Source organism: Panthera uncia, chromosome D1, assembly GCF_023721935.1.
Source record: "Panthera uncia isolate 11264 chromosome D1, Puncia_PCG_1.0, whole genome shotgun sequence".
NCBI classification, from domain to species: domain Eukaryota; kingdom Metazoa; phylum Chordata; class Mammalia; order Carnivora; family Felidae; genus Panthera; species Panthera uncia.
In genome coordinates this window covers 8322997-8343551 of record NC_064808.1, presented here as the reverse complement: position 1 = coordinate 8343551, position 20555 = coordinate 8322997, and the positions used below count along the sequence as shown (strand labels likewise).

The following is a 20555-nucleotide window of genomic DNA, read 5'->3' as shown; positions in this document are numbered from 1 at the left end:
GAAGGACAAATATTGCTAAAATGTCAATGCTACCCAAAGCAATCTACATATTCAATGCAATATCTATCAAAGTACCACCAGCACTCTTCACAGAGCTAAAACAAGCAACCGTCAAATTTGTATGGCACCAGAAAAGACCCCGAATAGCCAAAGCGGTCTTGAAACTTTAACCAAGGCAGGAGGCATCACAATCCCAGACTTCAAGCTGTATTACAAAGCTGTACTCATCGAAGTGGAGCCCTGGACTTCCACTCGTGCGTGAGGCGAGCGGAGCCAGAAGTCGAGACCAGAGGCCGAACTCGGGATCTGACAAGATGGCCGGGCTGCCCCGCAGGATTATCAAGGAAACCCAGCGTTTGCTGGCGGAACCAGTTCCTGGCATTAAAGCAGAACCAGATGAGAGCAACGCCCGTTATTTTCATGTGGTCATTGCTGGCCCCCAGGATTCCCCCTTTGAGGGAGGGACTTTTAAACTTGAACTATTCCTTCCAGAAGAATACCCGATGGCAGCCCCTAAAGTACGTTTCATGACCAAAATTTATCATCCTAATGTAGACAAGTTGGGAAGAATATGTTTAGATATTTTGAAAGATAAGTGGTCCCCAGCACTGCAGATCCGCACAGTTCTGCTATCGATCCAGGCATTGTTAAGTGCTCCCAATCCAGATGATCCATTAGCAAATGATGTAGCGGAGCAGTGGAAGACCAACGAAGCCCAAGCCATAGAAACAGCTAGAGCATGGACTGGGCTATATGCCATGAATAATATTTAAAATCGATCTGATCATCAAGTGTGCATCACTTCTCCTGTTCTGCCAAGACTTCTTCCTTTTTTGTTTGCATTTAATGGACACAGTCTTAGAAACATTACAGAATAAAAGCCCAGACATCTTCAGTCCTTTGGTGATTAAATGCACATTAGCAAATCTATGTCTTGTCCTGATTCACTGTTGTAAAGCATGAGCAGAGGCTAGAAGTACCATCTGGATTGTTGTGAAACGTTTAAAGGCAGTGGCCCCTCTCTGCTTTTATTCATTTCCCCAATGATGGTTAAAGTATAAAGCACTGTGAATGAAGGTAGTTGTCAGGGTTAGCTGCAGGGGTGTGGGTGTTTTCTCTTTATTATTTTTTTTGAGGGGGTGAGAGGTAGTTTTAATTTTGTGGGCTCCTTTCCCCCTTTTTATGGTGATCTAATTGCATTGGGTAAAAGCAGCTAACCAGTTCTTTAGAATATGCTCTCTAGCCAAGTCTAACTTTATTTAGACGCTGTAGATGGACAAGCTTGATTGTTTGAACCAAAATGGGAACATTAAACAGACATCACAGCCCTCACTAATAACATTGTGACTTTGCTGTCAAGTGTAGAATCCTTCCTTCAAAAAAAGCTTGTGACCATTTTGTATGGCTTGTCTGGAAACTTCTGTAAATCTTATGTTTTAGTAAAATATTTTTTGTTATTCTACTTTGCCTTGGTACAGTTTATTTTACTGTGTTTCATTTTCCCAATGTGACAATCGTATTTAAAAATTAAAACTGATGGAACATTCTGTTTTGGTCTTCACCATCTGACAAGTCGAATGACAAGAGGTGGATTTTGCCAGTTTCTTTTCACTAATACAAACTTGTGTTAAGATATCACTGAATGGAGTATTTATAAGCTGGCCCTGAGCATGCATAAAGCATTGGTATCTGATATTTTTTTTACCTCCTAGAAATTTGAAATAAATGTGTTTGTGTTGTCTGATTAGTTAGATGATCATTGGTGTCTTGCCATGATGTTTGAAAATTACTGTACAGGAGAGTCACAGCAAAGCAGCCGTTGTGACTGGCTTTGTGTAGGACTCACATGTGCCACATTTGTTTGTCTGGCATTTCGGTTATGACCTTTTTCTTAGTTTTTGTCTGAAAACTTCATGTGTAACCACTGGTGTATGATACTATTAGGAAACACCAATCTGATAATCATTTGGGGTTTGCTGAGACATTTATGAGTCTTCCTCGTAGACCTGACGAGCAGATCTCAAGCAACAGCTTGCATAAGTGTCATCCGAAAGGTTTCTTCCTTTGTGAGCATCAAATCCTCAGTTCATGATTCTTACTTTCATCCTTCAGTATTTGCTCTGGGAGCTATTGTTTGATATTAAGTAATTTTTTCTGCATTGACAGAGTTCCTCCCCTCAGAAAAACTGTTCTTTCCCACCCGTTTCCATATGTAATTTCTGATCCTTATTATTTTTAAGCCATCAGTGTACCCAGTCCTAAGTATGTAAATGTTAACCTGCGGGTTGGAACCTTTGTCTCTTGCAATTTAAGGTAATGGATATTGTAGCCCATCTGAATTTCCCCTACTCTTTATTCTCATAACTTCTGGAGTTTCTTCAGAATGTGGTGTATTTTATTGTGCTCCTATGTAAGATGAAGAATTATCTATTAAAATTACATTTCAACATAAAAAAAAAAAACAAAGCTGTACTCATCAAGACAGTCTGGTACTGACACAAAAACAGACCCTCAAATCAATGGAACAGAATGGAAAACCCAGTAATGGACCCACAAACGTATGGCCAACTAATATTTGACTCAGCAGGAAAGAATATCCAAAGGAATAAAGACAGTCTCTTCAGCAAGTGGTGCTGGGAAAGCCGGACAGCGACATGCAGAAAAATAAACCTGGACCACTTTCTTACACCAGACACAAAAATAAACCCAAAATGGATGAAAGACCTATATTTAAGGCTGAAGCCGTCAAAATCCTCGAGGGGAAAGCAAGCCAACCTCTTTGACCTTGGCCGCAGCAACTTCTTACTCAAGACATCTCCGGAAGCAAGGGAAACAAGCAAAAATGAACTATTGGGATTTCATCAAAATAAAAAGCTTCTGCACGGCGAAGGAAACGATCAGCAAAACTAAAAGGCAACCGATGGAATGGGAGAAGATATTTGCAAACAACATAACAGATAAAGGGTTAGTATCCAAAATCTATAAAGAACTTCTCAAACTCAACACCCCAAAAACAAATAATCCAGTGAACAAATGGGCAAAAGACATGAATAGACATTTCTCCAAAGAAGACATCCAGATGGCCGACACGTGAAAAACTGCACAGCAGCATTCATCATCAGGGAAATACAAATCAAAACCACAGTGAGGTACCACCTCACCCATGTCGGAATGGCTAACATTAACAACTCAGGCAACAACAGATATTGGCGAGGATGCAGAGAAAGAGGATATCTTTTGTATTGTTGGTGGGAATGCAAGCTGGTGCCGCCACTTTGGAAGTCAGTATGGAGGTCCCTCAAAAAGTTAAAAACAGAACCACCCTACGACCCAGCAATTGCACTACTAGGTATTTATCCAAGGGATACAGGTATATTGTTTCAAAGGGACACATGCACCCCAATGTTCACAGCAGCACTATTGACAATAGCCAAAGTATGGAAAGAGCCCAAATGTCCATCGATGGATGAATGGATAAAGAAGATCTATATTGTGTATATATATACAAAGAAGATATATATATTGTGTGTGTATAATATATATAAACCCAATGGATTTTGCTCGGCAATCAAAGAGAATTAAATCTTGCCATTTGCAACTATGTGAATGGATCTAGAGGGTGTTATGCTAAGCAAAACTAGTCATTCAGAGAAAGACAAATATCACATGCCTTCACTCATACGAGGACTTAATATACAAAACAGATGAATATAAGGGAAGGGAAGCAAAAATAATACAAAAACAGGGAGGGGGACAAAACATAAGAGACTCTTAAATAGGGAGAACAAACAGAGGGTTACTGGAGGGGTTGTGGGAGGGGGCATGGGCTAAATGGGTAAGGGGCATTAAGGAATCTGCTCCTGAAATCATTGTTGCAGTATATGATCACTAAATTGAATGTAAATTTAAAACAAATCAATTAGGGGCGCCCGGGTGGCTCAGTCGGTTAAGCGTCCGACTTCAGCCTAGGTCACGATCTCACTGTCCGTGAGTTCGAGCCCTGCGTCGGGCTCTCTGCTGACAGCTCAGAGCCTGGAGCCTGTTTCAGATTCTGTGTCTCCCTCTCTCTCTGACCCTCCCCCATTCATGCTCTGTCTCTCCCTGTCTCAAAAATAAATAAAACGTAAAAAAATTTTTTTTAAACAAATCAATTAAAAAATAATGCTTAAAAAAGGAGAGAGGAGAAAGGAGTCTTCATTCAGGAACACAAAGAAAGTGGAGGTAGCACCAGAATGACAGGTGGATGACTGGTTTTAGTGTTGGGTTTGATCCCTGACTTTACTAAAGAGTCAAATGTAAACGTGCTTCTCTCTCGAAATAGACCTAATGATAAAACATGTAATAGCATCAGTAGAATCTTTGTATAAATTCAACATCTGCCCTGAAAAGCTGTTACACAACAATTAATTAAGCACCACTCTATCGCTGCCATCACACAATGGCCAGCAATGCACAGGCAGTGCCCTCGGGGAGCCTAACAGAGAGGAGGGACCATGGGATCGGGATTCTGAAGATGTCAGGGGAGAGCTGCTCCCAGAGTGCCAAGGGGTGTCGACAAGGGAGATCCCTAGAGATTCAGGGCCCAGGGAAGGGCAGAAGTGGGCGGGCTGTCTTGGATGTGGCATCAGGAGTGAATGAGGAGTTTCAACCCTGTAGGACTGAGGCAAGGACAGTGGGGAGGGGAGTCCACAGGGAGCAAAGGCCTCCAGCAGAAAACTGGGTGGATGGCGGAGGGGGGCGGTGCACACAGAATTCAACCTGGAGTTCACATAGGGCAGTAGTGTGAGTCAAGATCACCAGAAGCCATTGGAGCCCTAAAGTGGACGTCCACAAGGGTCAAACCAAGGAGGTCGTGTCAGGAGATATCTCTCAGTCAGAAACACCAGGCTCCTTCCCTAAGGAGCTCTGCCAACCATAAGCGGTGTGCCGTTGGTAAAGTTACGTGACCTCTCTTGTCCCATTATCTACATATAAGGAGAAATGACACGCGCTCCTCATGGGGAAGGGTTGGGGGACAGGATGTGACCTCCAGTTGACCCATGAGCTGGACCCTGGAAACTGGGGGCTCCTCACCCACCTGCCCTGTTCTTGGAATGTGGGTTCCACTTAGCCCTATTCCACCCCAGAAGCTGCTCCAGTGACAATGCCTTGAGACACTATGATGTCATGTTGAGACCATCTGAACTGTGTTCAGTGTGACTGAACCCACTTACTGCCTCTGTACAAAGTTTCTGACTCTGGAACATAGGTGTGGAGATCTACCCATCTTTTTTGTCTTTACTTTAGTTTTTCTAATTTATTTTAACGTTTATTCATTTTTCAGACACAGAGCACAAGCAGGAGTGGGGCAGACAGAGAGGGAGACACAGAACCTGAAGCAGACTCCAGGCTCCCAGCTGTCAGCACAGAGCCCCACGTGGGGCTCAAACTCACGAACCGTGAGATTATGCCCTGAGCCGCAGAAGACCTGAGCTGAAGTCGGACGCTTCACCGACTGAGCTAGCCAGGTGCCCCTCATGTTCAGTTTATTTATTTATTTTGAGATAGAGACAGGGGGAGAGAGAGCACCGGCGGGGGAGGGGCTGACAGAGTGGGGGGCACAGAGGAGCCAAAGCGGGCTCTGTGCTGACAGCAGAGAACCCGCAGAGAACCCAACGTGGGGCTTGAACTCACAAACTGGGAGATCATGACCTGAGTTGAAATTAGACGCTTAACCAACTGAGCCACCCAGGTGCCCTCCTGTGTCGGTTCCTTTGTTCATTAAACCTGGAGTGGCCACCTTTTCTTCTGTCTCTCCCTGCCCTCTGCATACAGGGACTGGTTTCCGATTATACCCGCGAAACCGGAGAAGAGATTGCCACCAATGGAGGGTGACCACACATCTCAGTTTCCTCAGGAGAATCCTGGTTTATGCTGTTGTCCTGGCACTCCATCCATTTTGTGACCTCTTTCACACTCCAAAGCATCCCCATTTGGCCAAAAAATTTCATCATCACCCGACGCATTGTGTTGTCATCCGATTAAAGGAGGTTTGTACCAGGGCCTTGCATCCAGTGAGTGTTCATCATGGTTTGCTATTCATGTTTTCTTAATTTTTTTAATTCTTTATCTATTTTTGAGAGAGAGACAGCGAGACAGAGTGCAAGTGAGGGAGGAACAGAGAGAGAGAGGGAGACACAGAATCCGAAGTGGGATCCAAGCTCTGAGCTGTCAGCAAAGAGCCCGATGCGGAGCTTAAACTCACGAAACTCAAAATCGTGACCTGAGCCGAAGTCGGACACTTAACCCACTGAGCCACCCAGGCGCCTGCCCCCACTTTTTAAAAAAAAATTTTTTTTTACTCTTATGTTTTCTTGAATTTTAAAAACGGGTAATTGTTCATTGCCTTGGGCCTTGAGAAGATTAATAAACCAACCGGATGTAGAATATGTTTGACAGAGACTACGTGTAAGTTATGTCTCAATGAAACTCTTCCAGGAAGTCAGAACAGTATCAAGTAAGCATGGATCAAAATACCGTGCTCTAGGCTCAAACGTAGGATTTTGCCTGCGCTCTGAACATGATCTTCTCCAGATCTTTCAGAGAATGTGAAGTTGAAGGAAGTTTCCAGGGGTCTCCAATGGTCCTAGACATCCAAAGGTTAGCATAAGGCCTTTCACCTTTTTATGAAATTAATCACTGGTGGCTGACAGGTACATGGCACCAGCTCTGTGCCCAAACCCGTTCTGAGGACATATGACAACCCCAGGATGTTCCCATTGTACAAAGAGACACAGCTGGGAAATCTCCAGACCAGGATTGGCCCAAGGCGAGAGGTGTACCTGGAAAGGCCCAGGTAATGTGAACAACCCACCTTGCACTGCCATCCAGATGGCTCCAAGGCCAGCACCTTTCTGAAAGTTTCTGGCCCATGGAAGTACCTTCCCATCCAAGTCTTAGACTTTGGCATGATCTTACCGAAGAAGAGCTTCACTTTCAAAAAACATGCCGGAGGTTAATGTCCCAGCAGCCTTGGAGGGGAGGGGCAGAACCAGTGTTACAGAATCAATGGGCAAAAACATATGGGTTATCATGTCCCTAAATACTGTCAAGTGGATCAGTATCAGAAACCTACAATTTAAAAATGCCTAAAGACCATCTAAACGTCAAAATAACTCCTTCCTAGGCTTTGGTGCCAATGCAGGAATCACTGGGGATAAAATGGCTCTCACAGACTGTTGTCACTTTTATTAAGGATGCCAAAGCCTCAAATGATCAACTTGGTGTGAGTACATCTCAGGTCTTGCATGAGCCCAAGGACAGGCCAAACATAATTGTGTCGTGCCATATACTTTCTCTCTCTCTCCCACAACACAAGGTATTCACAGTGAAATAGGTACCTGTGCAAATTCACCCACATACCATGGTTTGTCATAATAGGTGATCAGTAAGTGTCACCCAAACACCGAAGCTGAAGGCTAATTTCTGAACTTCACTTGGGGACTTGAGTGAAAGCTCCTTCGGGGAAGAGAAAAAAAGTCAGGCTGCCTACCCAAGCATTGTGGTTTCTTCTATTTCTCCTTGTAACCACTGGCTCGCAAATGAGTCCTTTGTGGGCTGAGTTATTGTTATTTGATTTACCTAAGAATGATCATCATCTGCTGTGGAGGAAACATTGAGGTAAAACAAAAAAATACACCTCTTTCTTGTGGGCACCAAGCACGCGAGGTGGGATTGTAGCCTCGCTGAGCTGGGTATGAAACCTCTGAAGAGACCGGCATCCCAGCAGGTAACAGGGCAAGTCCCTAACAACTGGGGCACCAGGGAGAGTCCCCATTTTGTCCTAACCAAAATGTCTCCCATTTCATCAGTAAAGTCCTTCATTTGAACATTGTTGTTTGGAATGGAGATTGGCAGCAATGGTCAACTGGGCGAGAAAGTACACACAGAAGAACATAACCTTCTTCCCTATTGCTAGCCTGTGCCTAAAGGAGTATTTTTCTTGGCAACTTATGTTCAGGCTGAACGATGGGAAGAAACGAGTCCCAGATCATCTAAACAGCAAACACGGCATTCACAAATAATCAACTCATCTGTCTGGCTCACTCATCAGTTTCTTTTCTTTCTTTCTTTCTTTTTTTTTTTTTTTTTTTTACTTGAGCCAACCTAGTTTCTCTTGTTCCTTTCACCTTCATATCATCTCCACATAAACTGATATGGCTTTTCTAGACTATGAGGCTGTCCTATCTCTCTCTTGACACCAAGAGGCACACCACCCTCGCTGTCATTCTCTTGCCCAGTACCAACTGCTCTAGAGAGAACCTCTGTACCTGCTGTGCTCTCTGCCTAGAACACCCATCCCAAGATCTTCCCCTTGATAATCATTGTCCACCCATCTAGCTATAGCTGGCCTGGCCCTCTGTACAGGATGCTGCCCCTCATGGCTGTTTTGTTGTTCCCTACAAATCACTTTCTGAAGTCACTCGTTCAGTTATGGGCTTTTTATTTATGGTTTTGTGAACATTTTTTGAGCCTGACGCAGGGCTCAAACCCATGAACTGTGAGATCGTGCCCTCAGCCTAAGTCAGGCACTTGACCGACTAAGCCATCCAGGCGCCCCAGTTAGGGGCTTTTTGTTGCCTCCCTTGTAAGAGGTAAGCTCCACAGGAGCAAGGTCCTGGTCTGACAGCTGAATCTGGGGCATGCAGCACAGAATCCACTCATGGGGGAAGCTCATGGTTACCTTTGAACAATGGATGTTTTGGGGTTTTTTTATTGTTGTTTTTTTTTTTTAATATATAAAAATTTATTGTCAAATTGGTTTCCATACAAAACAATGGATGTTTGGATGGATGGATGCTTGCGTGGATGGATGGATGGATGGATGGTACCTCCCATTTATGCATGATTACCTTGTTCTAAGCCCCGCAGTAAGTTCTTTACAGAGTGTCTGTTATCCTTGCAAAACCAGGTGTGGTCTGATTTATGCGCATTTTAGAAATGAGGCAAAAGAAGCTTGAAATAACCAGCAATTTAACTTGCCCTAAGATACTTCATAACTAGGTCCTGCATCCAAGATTTAAACCCACATCTTGGGGTGCCTGGGTGGCTCAGTCGATTGGGCGTCCAACTTCAGCTCAGGTCATGGTGTCACAGTTTGTGAGTTTGAGCCCCGTGTCATGTTGGGCTGGCTGCTGTCAGCTCAGAGCCTGCTAGGTTCCTCTGCCCCCTCTCCCCCTGCCCCTCCTCCCGCTCATGCGAGCTCTCTCTCTCTCTCTCTCTCTCTCTCTCTCAATCCCTCTCTCCCTTTCTCAAAAATAAACACTGAAAAAATACAATAAATCCACATCTGCTTGAGCCCAGTCCTTACCACCATTCCTCCATTCAGCACTGCCTCTGCTGAGCGATCAGGTGCTTTGCTTTCTTCATCCTTTGAACCAATGGGAAAAAAAAAAAAAAATCCCGAACAACTAAAAGAAAGATTATTCATAGATTCAGAATAGAATGAATTTATGAAATTTAGTTAATGAATTGAGATAGTCTTTGTACAAACAGCCTTTAGAGAAAGTTAGACATTGTTAGGATTTGCTAAACGTCCAGGCCCTTGTCAAAAGTGTCTATGGACACGGGAAGTCTGCCCTCCCGAGGAGCTGTCTGGTATTGCACCGAGCCCAGCTGCGTGGTGAGCCCACAGGAACACAGGATATGAAGCTTTCCATCTGTTGAAGAAGGAGGACAGGTGGAAGGAGACTAATAAAGACCGCAACAGTAATAAAACAACAAGGATGACCACACAGGCGCACTCTGTCGTCGTTTCATTAGCTAGCAAGCACTTTTGCATTGATTTCATCTAAAGCCGTGTTATCATTATGGCAGTTCCAAAATAGTTTTGAGTCCAACAAGCTGTCTCCTTGGTTTCTACAAACAGGGCACAGGCTGGCTGGGCTGATTCTTGCTGTCATTTCCTGGCCCAGTGCCACGTTTACTGTGTGACTCAGTCCCTCACTTCGGGGAGGGCTTAAGGTGATGGCCGGGAGAATAAAAGGAGGAGTTCTAGGTGCTCAGCTCCCAAGTGAGTTCTTTCTTCCCTGCCACATCGGACTGACCGGCTAACGCCAGCTGCCCTCAACCATGAAGCTGCTGAGAGTCCTTGTGCTGATTGCCCTCCCCCTTTACTGCTTGGCTGGTGAGTTCTGTGCAGCAAGGACAGGTTCGGGGCTAAAGGTGGTGTCAGGGCCCTCTGGAAGACCTCCTGTTCCCCAAATTCAGGCCAACAGGATCCACCTCATTTCTTCAGTGTCTTTGTTTTTCATGGTTATGTAGTGTTAGCTTCTCTGGGCTGTGGAGATAGTGCAGGGATGGAAAGGGAGCACAGATATTTTCAGGCTTAAGGAAACCCTAGGTCCTGAGTTTACTCTCTGAGAACTGAGAACTCAAGACCATTCACCATCATCTTTCTGAAAGTATGAGTCTACTGGGACGCAGATTGGATGACCAACATCCTAGGTTGCTCCCAAAAAGGGGCTTCAGGGCTACGGAACTGAGATCGCTTTTATGTGTTTTCTTTCAGGTTCTGGATGCCCATTTCTAGAGGAAGTGGTTAATAAAACAATCAGTCCTGAAGTGAGCGTTAGTGAATACCAAAATTTTCTTCAGGATTTTGCTCAGACTACTGATAAAAAAGAGGCCTTGGCTGATGTGAAGCAGTGTTTTCTCAACCAGTCAAACGAAACTCTGCACAACTATGCACAGATGATGGTAATTACAGTTTCTTCTGATGTGCTTTCAAACCACGGGGCAGGGACTAGTAGGCTCTACGTTTGTCACTAATGATGCCAAAGCAGGTGTTCAACGTGCTTTATTTTATTTCAGTGAATGTAATTGTGGCTGCATGTGAGTACTCTGACATCAAGAAAGCCAGCCAAGGTCCCAGTGCCGATTTGCCTCTGCGCTTCTTGGAATCTTTAGTGAATGATAAATGAAAAAGGCAAATGAGGGACAATATTCACATAAAGGCTGAACTACCCTTCAGTATCCTAGTACACACTCACACGTCCACACACAAACTTTCTCTTTTTTTCTTTTTTTAAGTTCATTTATTTACTTTAAGGGGCAGGGGGAGAGAGCACGCATAGAGGAGGAGCGGACACAGGGAGAGAGAGAGAATCTTAAGCAGGCTCTGCCCTATCAGTGCAGAGACAGACGTGCCTCAATCTCAGGAACTGGGAGATCATGACCTGCCAACTGAGCCACCCAGGAGCCACAATATTTTTCTTTTTTTTTTTTATTCTTTATTTATTTTTGAGAAAGAGACAGAGAGACAGAGTGCGAGTGGGGGAAGGATCAGAGAGAGAGACACACACAGAATACAAAGCAGGCTCCAGGCTCTGAGCTGTCAGCACAGAGCCCAACGTGGGGCTCGAACTCATGAACCACGAGATCATGACCTGAGTCAAAGTCGGATGCTTAACCGACTGAGCCACGCAGGCACCCCTCATTTTTTTTCTTTATTTTGAATTTTTTTTCTTGCTTTTTATTAAGTACACTCTCCACCCAACGTGGGCTCGAACTCACAACACTGAGATCAAGAGCCACAGGCTCTCCCCGCTGAACAAGCCGGGCATCTCCACACTCATTTTCTATCAAGGTAAAACACATCTGATTCTCAAGAAGTCCCTTACTTGTAGAAGTGACCAGCAACAATGATCCCCTTCTTCATAGGAACAAATAATAAAATGTTCATGAGAATGTTTTAATAGAGTCCAGAAGAACCCATTATGAAGAGGATTCTGTACCTCTTACTAAAAGAATTTAAAGCGTGCTTTCAAGCAATCAAAATTTGTCAGTATAAATGATGGGATTCCTTGACTATTAATTAAAGACCCCATAGATGACAAGGACAGATCATGGGTATGAATCTGCCTTGGGGGATGGAATTGTTGAAAACAACAAGCAGTGTTTCGTTCTCCATAATGTATTCCCTATCTTGATACTCCTATGGAAACATTCCAGGGTAGACAATTTAGAAATACTGCCAAAGCTAAAGCTAAAAGTGTTTATCACTCAGAAGAGCCAACATGGATGAACCTTGAGGACCTTATGACAAAGGAAATAAGCCAGCAAAAAAAAAGACAAATATGTTGCATGAGTTCATTCATATCAGTTTTCTAGAGTAGCCAGTCTCCTAGAAACAGAGGGTAGAATGGTGGCTTCTAGGGGTTGGGCTGGTATGGAAAATGGGGGTTGTTCAGTGGGTATAGAGTTCAACAATAGCAAGACGAAAATGTTCTGGAGATTGGTTACACCACAACATACATAGACTTAACGCTGCAGAACTCTATACTTACAATGATGAAAATGGTCAATTTCATCTTATGTGTATTTAGCATAACTAACCACCTTAAAAAGTGAAATTCCCTTCAATCAAGGATAATGGGATGGGGTTTTATGCTGATGTTTGTTTTGGAGTTTATTCACTTCGGAGAGAGAGAGAGAGAGAGAGACAGAGTGTGAGCAGGGGAGGGAGGGCAGAGAGAGAGGGAGACACAGAATCTGAAGCAGGCCCCAAGCTCCGAGACGGCAGCTCAGAGCCCATGGGGCTCGAAACCACGAACCGAACCGTGAGATCATGACCTGAGCCTAAGTCGGACGCTTAACTGACTGAGCCACCCAGGTGCCCCTGGAATGTTTTCTTTGAAAATGTCGATTAGACCGATCGCTTGGAGCGCACATCTCCACTGTTTTGTAGGTGTCAAAGGTAAAGGTCTCGGTGTCAGACCGTTTTCGGTATTTCTAACACGTAAAGCCACGCCAGAACTCAAAAACTACCCATTTTCTTGTATTTGGGCTGAGACTTAACGATTCTTTGTTGAAATAAATACACCCTGATAAATATAGGGATCCCTGATGGGGAAGAGATCTGGAAACACCAGCACCTGTTTGGCATCAGTAACGTCTCCTGATCGTTACCATGAGAGACGAGATCACTCTGATCTTGACTCGAGCACAATCCTTCTTGGATACCAGATGTGTGTGGACAAATCCTAGAAGCCAAGAAGAAATGCGCGTTTTTCAACTCTCGACTTTGGAACAGAGAGCTGAACATCGGAGTGACGTCTCTGTGTTTGTTTTCCAGCAAATAATGTATTCCAGTACGTGGTGTGCCCTTTCTTAACTTTCCCCAAGACCGGAGACCCCGAGGACTACAGAGAATGGTCAGCAACTGACAGCCGGTGAATATAAACCACGACTTTTCTTCCTTCTTTCTCTTTTCATCTGTAAACTGCAAGACAACTGTTGAAACCTCAAATACATTTTCATTTCAATAAAGCATCTGCAAATGGAAAATTCTTTTCATGTGATGTGATCAAAATGGAGGCTGTGGAGAGCCTCCCGTGCCCCAGCTCACGCCCACACACATGCTCATAGGGAACTGTTCCTTGGAGAGCACATGGGTGAAGGACTGAGGAATCTGAAAAACGCTCTGTTCCTTCCCACGTGTAGCACAACAGGGGTCCTCACTCCGGAAATGTGCTTTTCCATCCTCGTGGCCCCCATTTTCCCTGGGACTATCTCTGAAGTCCTCAAGACCTAGGCTCTGCTGATTGGGCTGCATGCAGTACCCCTGATCCACTGGTGCGGCAAGGCCCTCCTCTCAGCCCTCTGCACCTGACCCGAGTGAGTGGGGTCAGGAGTAGAGCCAGGGAGAGATGTGACTTATCCAAAGCAGGGGTGAATCCTGGCTTGATTTTATTTATTTAATTTTTTTAATTTTAATTTTTGAGAGACAGTGAGAAAGAGAGAGGGGGCATGAGCAGAGGAGGGGCAGAGAGAGAGGGAGACAAAGAATCTGAAGGAGGCCACAGGCTCCCAGCTGTCAGCACAGAGCCTGACCGGGGGCTCCAACCCATGAACCATGAGATCATGACCTCAGCTGAAGTCAGATGCCTGACTGACTGAGCCACCCAGGCGCCCCATAGAATTTATTTTTCTTGTAATGTTTATTTATTTATTTGAAGAGAGAGAGAGCACGAGCAGGAGAAGGGCAGAGAAAGGGAGAGAGAGAGAAGCCCAAGCAGGTTTGGAGCTGTCAACACAGAGCCTGATGTCGGGCTCAATCCCACCAACCCTGAGATCATGACCTGAGCTGAATCAAGAGTCAGACACTTAACTGACTGAGTCACCCAGGCCCCCCCACCAAAATGTTAGAATTTGTTTAAAACAATTAACCAAAAGTGACTGTCATCATAATGAATATAGACCCATGAACCAGAGTGGAGCATACTCCTCTTTATACCAGTGCAGTTGTAAGGTATGGTATTTAATACGGTTTTTATGGAAACTGGCCAAAAGGACCTAAGACCTACAAAAGTCATAATGGATCCCTGCCATCTACCTTCTCCCACACACCTCAAGGTCAGTGACTCCATTAGGCCCAGGCTAATGGACCCTTGTCCATTTCCACATCTTAAAAGATCCCCCCTATTACACACACACACACACACACACACACACACACACACATTTATTAAGAACTCATGGGCCATACTCAGTTCTCAGTGCTTTGGGTGTGTCCTCAGTGGGGAAGAAAGCCCACCCCTCTCTCTGCCTCTCAATACTGGGAACCTCAGTCCACCCTCTCTTTCTGTTTTGGACCATAAGAGGAGAGGAAAAGGAAGACATTTGGCCATAGGAACTGGAGATGGACACGTAGATATGCAGAAATTTGCTTCTGTCCAGAAGGACCCTGGCCCATTTCATGAATGAGTCTACCCAGGGAACAGAGCAAATTTCATGCAAGAATTGATAATGAAGATGATTGAAGGACTGGGGCAGCAGAACGGGAAGAGGAAGGATGCCCGATGATTAATCGTTGGAAAAGATAGTACTAAATCTAGAACTAGAACAGGAAAAAGAAAAAAGGAGATTGTACAGAAAAATAAATCCAGTAGTACATCGACGAATGTGCTTAAGGGTAAAGGTATATGGATGTTCTCCTCCTGCATTACACCATTACACCATTTGTGTAACTCTGAAGTTATTTCCAAGGACAAAGTTAAAAACTGCATTCCTGAGGCAAAAACGTATTGTGATGAGCACAGACTCTTCATTCTTTCCCTGATGATGAACGATGTTGAGCATCTTTTCATGTATCTGTTGGCCATCTGGATATCTTCTGCCCATTGACAAATGGGATTATTTGTGGGTGCCTAGGTGGTTCAGTCATTAGGCATCTGACTTTGGCTCAGGTCATCATCTCACGTTCTGTGGGTTCAAGTTCTGTTTGGGTGTGCCCTGCTTCTCTCTCCACCCCCCAACCCCCCCACCCCGCCCCATCCTGGGATTCTCTCTCTTTCTACCCTTGCTTACTTGCATTTTCTGTCTCTCTCAAATAAATAAATAAATACATAAATAAATACATAAATAAATAAGATTATTTGTTTTTTGCGGTGCCGAAGAGAATATTCTCAACAATGTACTTTCCTCCTTGTTTTTTTGGTCTTTAATAGCGCTTTTTCTGAGAGGAGTTTGAGATTCACAGCAAAGTTGAGCCGAATGCACACAGAGTTCCCATAGATCTCCTACTCATGCATATGCACAGCCTCTCCCACCGTCAACATCCCCACCAGATGGTACGTTGGTTACAACTGATGGGCCTCTATGGACACGTCCTTATCACCCAAAGTCCATGGTGTACATTCGGGTTCATTCTTGGTGTCGTACACTCTATGCCTTTTGTGAAATGTATGTGATGTGCACCCCCCCCCCATTACAGTACAGAAGAATTTTATTGCCCTTAAAACCATCTGAGCTCTGCCTGTTCGTTCCTTCCTCTCCCCAACCCCTGAGAACCACTGCTCTTCTCAATGTCCCCAAAGTCTTGACACTTCCAGAATGTCTGCCACTGAATGCAGAGATCCAGTAAAGCCCCGTGTCCCTTAGAGACACTGGAGCCACTCAATGGGAGAAGTCTGGGTTCCTGAATGACTGGATGTGGTCATGGTGCATCATGGACAAGCCACTGGGAGCACCCTGCTCTAGGTCAATGTAACAATTATTTAGAACGTCCAGCAAGGTGGAGCAAGTTGTCTATGACATTGTCTAGAAACACTACCTCATGGTGATCACTAAAAGCAGTTGACTTTTATTCCATTTCATGGTCATATTTTTTCAGTTTATTTATTTATTTTTAGAGAGAGCATGCTTATGCAAGTGGGAGAGGGGCAGACAAAGAAGGAGAGAGAGAGAATCCCACACAGGCTCCGCACCGTCAGTGCAGAGCCCCACGCGGGGCTTGAACTCACGAAACCATGAAATCATGACTTGAGCCAAGATCAAGAGTCAGACGCTTAACCAACTGAGCCACCTAGGCACCCCAGAGTCAGTTTTAAATTCGCAGGGGCACCTGGGTAGCTCAGTCGGTTACGCGTCTGACTGTTGATCTCAGCTCAGGTCATGATCTCACGATTTCGTGAGTTGTAGCCCCACATCGGGCTCGGTGCTTACAGCCTGGAGCCTGCCTGGGATTTCTCTCTCCTCTCTCTGCCCCTTCCCTACTTTTACTGTGTCTCTCTCTCCCTCAAAATAAATAAATAAACATTAAATTTTTTTTTCAATTCTCCACAGACAGTGCACCCATTCTTTGGTTCGCTGTGGGAGCACACAGCATCTTCCCCGTCCTGGCCAAGTGCCTTGTACTGAGCTGCACTAATAATAAACCACCATGTTTTAACCCACTGAGATCGTAAAAAGTAAGTAAAAACTTGAAGATATATATGCATTTTGGAGGTAAAGGAAAAAGATCAGAGACTCTAAAATGACCTCTGCAACCAAATGGAATAGATTGCCACTTTGCACTATCTCTGAACAGTGTATTTTCCAAAAATACACAACCCGAAAAACTGACTTTTTGTTTTAAGTTTATTTACTTATTGTGAGAGAGAGAGAGAAGAGAGAGTCCAAGTGAGCAGGGGAGGGGCAGAGGGAGAGGCAAAGAAAGAATCCCAAGCAGGCCCTGCGCTGTCAGTGCGGAGCCCGTCATGGGGCTCAAACTCACAAATGGTGAGATAATGACCTGAGTCAAAACCAAGAGTCAGATGTTTAACCACCTGCGCCACCCAGGTGCCCCTAAAGAATTACTTTTAATTGCATTTTTAACACATACGAATATGCAGTGTGCAGCAATCCATAAATCCTGTTTTACTCTCTTTTCAGTTTCTCTCACCTCTTTGGTCTTTACTCAGACGTCTCTCTCTCGGTGAGAAAAATCTTTGGATTTTTCCGCGTCTCCCCATGTCGGGCTCAATAGAAGACAGCTGGTTTTACTTAGTTGCTTCGGTCTTAAACGTTGCAACATCACATGTCCAGAAGCCAGATTGCATGGGGATGAGGAGTGAATGGAAGGTTAAAAAGCGAACGCGCATCGTCCAGGGTCTTGTGATAGCTGCTCCGCACGTTGGGCAACAGAACCTAAGTGTGTTATTTTCTGGAATGTGTTCCCTGAAATAACTGAAGACCGTACGTGTTTATGGAAAAACTAAGAGAACTGTCTGACCAGACTCTAGAAAGTGCTTCCACCAGGAATGCTCGTTTTTCAGACACTTCACACTCTCTCCCTCACCTCCTTCAGATATGGGCTGAAACATTACGTCCTCAGTGAGGCCTTTTCCTTTCAGTCTGCTTTGTGATGGTCAAAGCCTGTTATCGATAGTGCCGCTATCGACTAGGCGTGCCTGGGGCACTCACTGGGCCCAGGGCCACTTGCTTGATGGTTCACAGACACATTCTAACTGGAGCTTATGTGGTAACTAGTCCAACCCTGCAGTTCTTGTTGTGATTGTAAGGAGCACCTCCATAAAACCACCCAGGGAACCTTAAAAAATGAGGTATATTGCCTCACAGTTGTGGAAGCTAGAAGTCCAAGATGGAGATGTTGGTCGGGCCAGGCTCTCCCTGAAAACTCTAGGCCGGGACCCTCCCTTGCCTCTCCCTAGCTGCTGGACACTGCTGACAATCCTTGGGTTTTCTGGCTTGCAGACGCATCACTCTAATCTCTGCCTCCACCTTCCCATGGTCTTCTCCCTCTCTGTGTCCCAGTTTCCATCTTATCATCACATTGTTAGGCCACCTGGTGAGGCCCAAGTCCCCAGGGTACACAGACACACTCTTGTCAGGTAGGACTTGCCAGGGGTTTAAAGAGCTTCTCCCAGGAGCAAAGGGTTTCAAAGGCCACATCTTTCTTTGGGTAAGGTTAGTCCTTTACTACACAAACTTCACTCTGTACACAGACTCTCCACGTGGTGGAAAAGATGACCACCAGTAGCCCCAAATCGACAGTCTCTCTATTTAGCGGCTGCAGTGGACAAAACTTCTTTCTTCTAATGTCCAAACTTCAGTTCTAGAGAAGTTACATAGTTTGGCCCTGCTTGGATCACACGGTCACCTTTTGAGCCAATTACTGTTGCCAAACAATCATGGAGTATCATGATTGCCCAGATTGGGTTTATGGGTCCATGCCAATGGCTGTGGATTCAAGGTCTATAACCAGGGGAAAAAAAGGGAATGAATACGGTCAGGACTTGGTCAATAAATACCAGCTTCCCCGGTCTTTGTCCCCACTGCCAACTTAAGACCAACCAGAGAGGGCCAAACATGTTCCCCTAAGCAATCAAACAGGATGCCTACTTCCGGCCAGCCCGCCTCCAGCTTCCCCCCACCAATAACTTCCAGTCAGAGCACACCTGACATTTTCTCCCTGCCTGTCATTGAGTCCCTGCCAAACACAAGCAATGGTAGCTGATTCCTCGGCTATAGCAAGCTCTGAATTAAAACGGACCCTGGAGCAGAGGCTGGCCTTCTTCAGCTCTGGGAATCAGAGCATCACACCAAACCTTTACCTCGGGCTTTTGCCTCTGGTGCCTGCCTACCCACCTGTCCGCAGCCACGTGCAGTTCCTTTCAGCCAGTGACAACGTCACCTCTTTCTCTTCCTCTGAGGAACATAAAATCAGAATGTGAGTGTTCGACAGTAACTTTGCTATAGGGGTGGCTGAATCTGCTGTAATTTTTAAGAAAAGCTTGTATTGTGTTTTGTTTTTTGTTTTTTTTTTTAATGTAGGCTCCGCACCCAACGTGGGCCTCGAACTCACGACCCCAGGATCAAGGGCCGCATGCTTCCCAACTGAGCCAGCCAGAAAATACAAGCCAGGAAGCTTGTATTCCTAATCTTCAATAGTAGCAAATTGCTTTTGACACAGCTCTGCCTTGTGCATTCATTTCCTCTACACTGTTTTTCAATCTTTTTTTTTTTTTTTTTAGTTTCTTTATTTTATTTTTTTTTTTTAATTTTTTTTCAACGTTTTTTATTTATTTTTGGGACAGAGAGAGACAGAGCATGAACGGGGGAGGGGCAGAGAGAGAGGGAGACACAGAATCGGAAACAGGCTCCAGGCTCCGAGCCATCAGCCCAGAGCCTGATGCGGGGCTCGAACTCACAGACCGCGAGATGGTGACCTGGCTGAAGTCGGACGCTTAACCGACTGCGCCACCCAGGCGCCCCTTTCTTTATTTTAGAGAGAGAGAGAGAGAACAATCTGGGGAGGGGCAGAGACAAGGGGAGAGAGAGAGAATCCCAAGCAGGCTCAGCACTGCCAGCACGGAGTTCAACGCGAGCCTGTCCACCAACCGTGAGATGATGACCTGAGCCAAAATCAAGAGTTGCAGGCTTAACTGACTGAGCCACCCAGACGCCTTACTAAGGAACTTCTAATGATGGAAGACACAGAACTAATCACTCTTCTTTCCCTGGGGAAGTGGAGGTAAGGGAATGATAAACATAATAAACATAATAAACATAACAACAATAATAATAATAATAAATAATGGCATAACAGCAGCCCCGTGTTAATTAAATAATTTAAAGTTTAAAAAATGTAAACTCCTATTGGAAGGACGCTGGTATTAGGAAAGGGGGGGGGGGGTGGGGGGATTGGTCAGAGCCTTAAAGGAACTCTCTGGGGCAGGCTGGAGAAAATGTGTCAACAACCGCAAAAAGATAAGGGCACAGGTGGTTTAAGCAAGGAATGTAGCACTGGGCTCCTGGAAGCTCCGAGGGAGTTCGCTGGGGGTTTCAGACGCTTCGGTGCGCCCCTGGCACGGAACCGGACCAATTATAGTTTATTTTCTTTCTGTTCTTTACGAAAGGTTAAAAAGAAAGACGATGAAAAAGAAGAGATTTCAACTGAAACGAATTAACTACCAAGCCTGAGAAACACCTCGGGCCGACAGGAAGGATCTCCGCGCGCGCAGCACTGCTTTTCAATCTTCGGTGGCAAAACCTTGGCACCTCACTTCGCGCATTTTGCCACCAACACCCCGCCTCCAGCCCCAAAGGAGTTAGAGGAGGTTCCCCGAAGCCCACCAGGAAGCTCAGGTGGGTGGAGGGCCAGCGTGGTACCCGAGCCGGGAGCCAGCCTGCTGGGGTCCTGCCGGGAGCCCAGACGAGGGCACAGTTGCGAGGCGCTTGCGCGGCGGCCCCGGGTCGGGGCTTTACGGTAATTGCGCGGCGCGCCGGCCCCG

General features: G+C 45.3%; 2 protein-coding genes and 1 long non-coding RNA gene across 3 annotated transcripts; 2 read left to right on the top strand and 1 right to left on the bottom strand.

Annotated features, from left to right (window-relative positions):
• Positions 1–240: 240 nt before the first annotated feature.
• On the top strand, positions 241–1462 carry LOC125932358 (ubiquitin-conjugating enzyme E2 N-like). Its single transcript, XM_049644886.1, has one exon. It carries the CDS (start codon positions 315–317, stop codon positions 771–773), a length of 459 nt encoding a protein of 152 aa, XP_049500843.1. The 5' UTR covers positions 241–314; the 3' UTR covers positions 774–1462.
• An 8221-nt stretch (positions 1463–9683) lies between these two features.
• LOC125932347 (mammaglobin-A-like) lies at positions 9684–13492 on the top strand. The gene is made up of 3 exons (XM_049644883.1): positions 9684–10165; positions 10550–10737; positions 13115–13492. The coding sequence occupies exons 1-3, from the start codon at positions 10111–10113 to the stop codon at positions 13151–13153; spliced, it is 282 nt and encodes a 93-aa protein (XP_049500840.1). The 5' UTR covers positions 9684–10110; the 3' UTR covers positions 13154–13492.
• A 3419-nt stretch (positions 13493–16911) lies between these two features.
• Positions 16912–20521, bottom strand: LOC125932331 (uncharacterized). The gene is made up of 3 exons (XR_007460577.1): positions 20252–20521; positions 18910–18969; positions 16912–18516 (listed from the first exon to the last, which is right to left on the bottom strand). It is a non-coding gene; the product is annotated as an uncharacterized LOC125932331 (long non-coding RNA).
• Positions 20522–20555: the final 34 nt, after the last annotated feature.